Source organism: Mya arenaria, chromosome 3 (assembly GCF_026914265.1).
Source record: "Mya arenaria isolate MELC-2E11 chromosome 3, ASM2691426v1".
Classification (NCBI taxonomy): Eukaryota; Metazoa; Mollusca; class Bivalvia; order Myida; family Myidae; genus Mya; species Mya arenaria.
Window position 1 is genome coordinate 39526201 of NC_069124.1, and position 4059 is coordinate 39530259.

The window sequence follows — 4059 nt, forward strand, 5'->3', positions numbered from 1 at the left end:
GGTGAAGGTCACTGATGTACATCGCTCTAAAGGCGTGCTGGTGAAGGTCCCTGATGTACATCGCTATAAAATCGTGCTGGTGAAGGTCCCTGATGTACATCGCTCTAAAGGCGTGCTGGTGAAGGTCCCTGATTTACATCGCTATAAAGGCGTGCTGGTGAAGGTCCCTGATGTGCATCGCTGATGAAGGTCCCTGATGTACATCGCTATAAAGGCGTGCTGGTGAAGGTTCCTGATGTACCTCGCTATAAAAGCGTGCTGGTGAAGGTCCCTGATGTACATCGCTATAAAGGCGTGCTGGTGAAGGTCCCTGATGTACTTCGCTGATAAAGGTCCCTGATGTACATCGCTATAAAGGCGTGCTGGTGAAGGTCCCTGATGTACATCGCTGTACAAGCGTGCTGGTGAAGGTCCCTGGTGTACATCGCTATAAAGGCGTGCTAATTAAGGTCCCTGATGTACCTCGCTGATGAAGGTCCCTGATGTACCTCGCTATAAAAGCGTGCTGGTGAAGGTCCCTGATCTACCTCGCTATAAATGCGTGATGGTGAAGGTCCCTGATGTACCTCGCTGATGAAGGTCCCTAATGCACCTCGCTGTATAAGCGTGCTGGTGAAGGTCCCTGATCTGCCTTGCTGTATAAGCGTGCTGGTGAAGGTCCCTGATGTACATCGCTATAAAGGCGTGCTGGTGAAGGTCCCTTATGTACCTCGCTATAAAAGCGTGCTGGTGAAGTTCCCGGTTCTACCTCGCTATAAAAGCGTGCTGGTGAAGGTCCCTGATCTACCTCCCAATACAAGCGTGCTGGTGAAGGTCCCTGATCTACCTCGCTGTACAAGCGTGTTGGTGAAGGTCCCTGATCTACCTCGCTGTACAAGCGTGCTGGTAAAGGTCCCTTATCTACCACGCTGTAAAAACGTGCTGATGAAGGTCCCTGATCTACCTCTCTGTATAAGTGTGCTGATGAAGGTCCCTGATCTACCTCGCTGTACAAGCGTGCTCTTGAAGGTCCCTGATCTACCTCGCTGTACAAGCGTGCTGGTGAAGGTCCCTGACCTATTTCGCTGCACAAGCGTCCTGATGAAGACCCTTGATGTACCTCGCTGATGAAGGTCACTGATGTACCTCGCTGATGAAGGTCCCTGATCTACCTCGCTGATTGAGGTCCCTGATCTACCTCGCTGTACAAGCGTGCTGGTGAAGGTCCCTGATCTACCACGCTGTACAAACGTGCTGGTGAAGGTTCTGACCTATCTCGCTGTACATGCGTGCTCTTGAAGGTCCCTGATCTACCTCGCTATATAAGCGTGCTGGTGAAGGTCCCTGATCTACCTCGCTGATGAAGGTCCCTGATCTACCTCGCTATATAAGCGTGCTCTTGAAGGTCCCCGATGTACCTCGCTATATAAGCATGCTGGTGAAGGTCCCTGATGTACTTCGCTGTAAAAGCGTGCTGATGAAGGTCCCTGATCTTCCTCGCTGTATAAAAGTGCTGGTGAAAGTCCATGATCTATCTCGCTGTACAAGCGTGCTCTTGAAGGTCCCTGATCTACCTCGCTATATAAGCGTGCTGGGGAAGGTCCTTGATGTACCTCGCTGTACAAGCGTGCTGGTGAAGGTCCTTGATGTACCTCGCTGTACTAGCGTGCTGGTGAAGGTCCCTGATGTACATTGCTATAAAGGCGTGCTGGTGAAGGTCCCTGATGTACCTCGCTGATGAAGGTCCCTGATGTACCTCGCTATAAAAGCGTGCTGGTGAAGAACCCTGATTTACCTCGCTATAAATGCGTGATGGTGAAGGTCCCTGATGTACCTCGCTGATGAAGGTCCCTAATGCACCTCGCTGTATAAGCTTGCTGGTGAAGGTCCCTGATCTGCCTTGCTGTATAAGCGTGCTGGTGAAGGTCCCTGATGTACATCGCTATAAAAGCGTGCTGGTGAAGGTCCCTTATGTACCTCGCTATAAAAGCGTGCTGGTGAAGTTCCCGGTTCTACCTCGCTATACAAGCGTGCTGGTGAAGGTCCCTGATCTACCTCGCTGTACAAGCGTGTTGGTGAAGGTCCCTGATCTACCTCGCTGTACAATCGTGCTGGTGAAGGTCTCTTATCTACCACGCTGTAAAAACGTGCTGATGAAGGTCCCTGATCTACCTCTCTGTATAAGTGTGCTGGTGAAGGTCCCTGATCTACCTCGCTGTACAAGCGTGCTCTTGAAGGTCCCTGATCTACCTCGCTATATAAGCGTGCTGATGAAGGTCCCTGATGTACCTTGCTGTATAGGCGTGCTGATGATTGTCCCTGATCTACCTCGCTGTACAAACGTGCTGGTGAAGGTCTCTGATCTACCTCGCTGTATAAGCGTGCTGGTGAAGGTCCCTGATGTACCTCGCTATATAAGCGTGCTCTTGAAGGTCCCCGATGTACCTCTCTATATAAGCATGCTGGTGAAGGTCCCTGATGTACTTCGCTGTAAAAGCGTGCTGATGAAGGTCCCTGATCTACCTCGCTGTATAAAAGTGCTGGTGAAAGTCCACGATCTATCTCGCTGTACAAGCGTGCTCTTGAAGGTCCCTGATCTACCTCGCTATATAAGCGTGCTGGGGAAGGTCCTTGATGTACCTCGCTGTACAAGCGTGCTGGTGAAGGTCCTTGATGTACCTCGCTGTACTAGCGTGCTGGTGAAGGTCCCTGATGTACTTTGCTGTATAAGCGTGTTGGTGAAGGTCCCTGATGTACCTCGCTGGTGAAGGTCCCTGATCTACCTCGCTGTAGAAGCGTGCTGGTGAAGGTCTCTGATGTACCTCGCTGTACAAGCGTGCTGGTGAAGGTCCCTGATGTACCTTGCTTTATAAGCGTGCTGATGAAGGTCCTTGATGTACCTCGCCGTACAAGCGTGCTCTTGAAGGTCCCTGATCTACCTTGTTATATAAGCATGCTGGTGAAGGTCCTTGATGTACCTCGCTATACAAGCGTGCTGGTGAAGGTCATTGATGTACCTCGCTGTACAAACGTGCTGATGAAGGTCCCTAATCTACCTCGCTGTACCAGCGTGCTGATGAAGGTTCCTGATCTACCTCGTTGTACAAGCGTGCTGATGAAGGTCCCTGATCTACCTCGCTGATGGAGGTCCCTGATCTCTCTCGCTGTACAAGCGTGCTCTTGAAGGTCCCTTTTCTACCTCGCTGTACAAACGTGCTGATGAAGGTCCCTAATCTACCTCGCTGTACCAGCGTGCTGATGAAGGTTCCTGATCTACCTCGTTGTACAAGCGTGCTGATGAAGGTCCCTGATCTACCTCGCTGATGGAGGTCCCTGATCTCTCTCGCTGTACAAGCGTGCTCTTGAAGGTCCCTTTTCTACCTCGTTTTACAAGCGTGCTGGTGAAGGTCCCTGATCTACCTCGCTGTACAAGCGTGCTGATAAAGGTCCCTGATCTACCTCGCTGATGGAAGTCCCTGATCTCTCTCGCTGTACAAGCGTGCTCTTGAAGGTCCCTGATCTACCTCGCTATATAAGCGTGCTGGTGAAGGTCCTTGATGTACTTCGCTGTATAAGCATGCTGGTGGATGTCCCTGATCTACCACTTCATGTTTGGACTTAATCCGCTACAACCTGTTGTTGGGTTCTGTACTTTAGGTGCCTTTGTGTTTTTATTATTGTTTTGTAACTATTACGGTAAATAGGAAGCGCCAATAATAAAGCAGTTTACCATTACCATCTTTTACCATGAAAGACATGTTTTTTACAAGGCAACAAAGATGCGACTCTTTCCACTCTTCCATGGAACAAAATATTGATAATCTCCTAGTTTATTTTCAAATCTTTATTTCTCATCTCAGTTAACATTTGGCTGCCTTCCTAGCTGTCCAGAACATGAACACCCCAATTAAGACAGTGACTGATTTGGCTTCGCAGACTAGAATTAAATACGGCACGGTTCAGAGCAGCTGGGTAATGGGATTCTTAAAAAATGATTTCGAGCAGTTCTCAAAAACTGTGGGCACATATGTCGAATATTGAACAGAGGACGGTGTTACGAAAGTAATTTCCAGCAGATTC

At 49.6% G+C, this 4059-nt stretch overlaps 1 protein-coding gene across 1 annotated transcript; it reads left to right on the plus strand.

The window, feature by feature from the left end:
• The first annotated feature begins 573 nt into the window (after positions 1 to 573).
• On the plus strand, positions 574 to 1107 carry LOC128226007 (saposin-like protein 11). The gene has a single exon (XM_052935902.1). The coding sequence runs from the start codon at positions 574 to 576 to the stop codon at positions 1105 to 1107; it is 534 nt and encodes a 177-aa protein (XP_052791862.1).
• The last annotated feature ends 2952 nt before the right edge of the window (positions 1108 to 4059 follow it).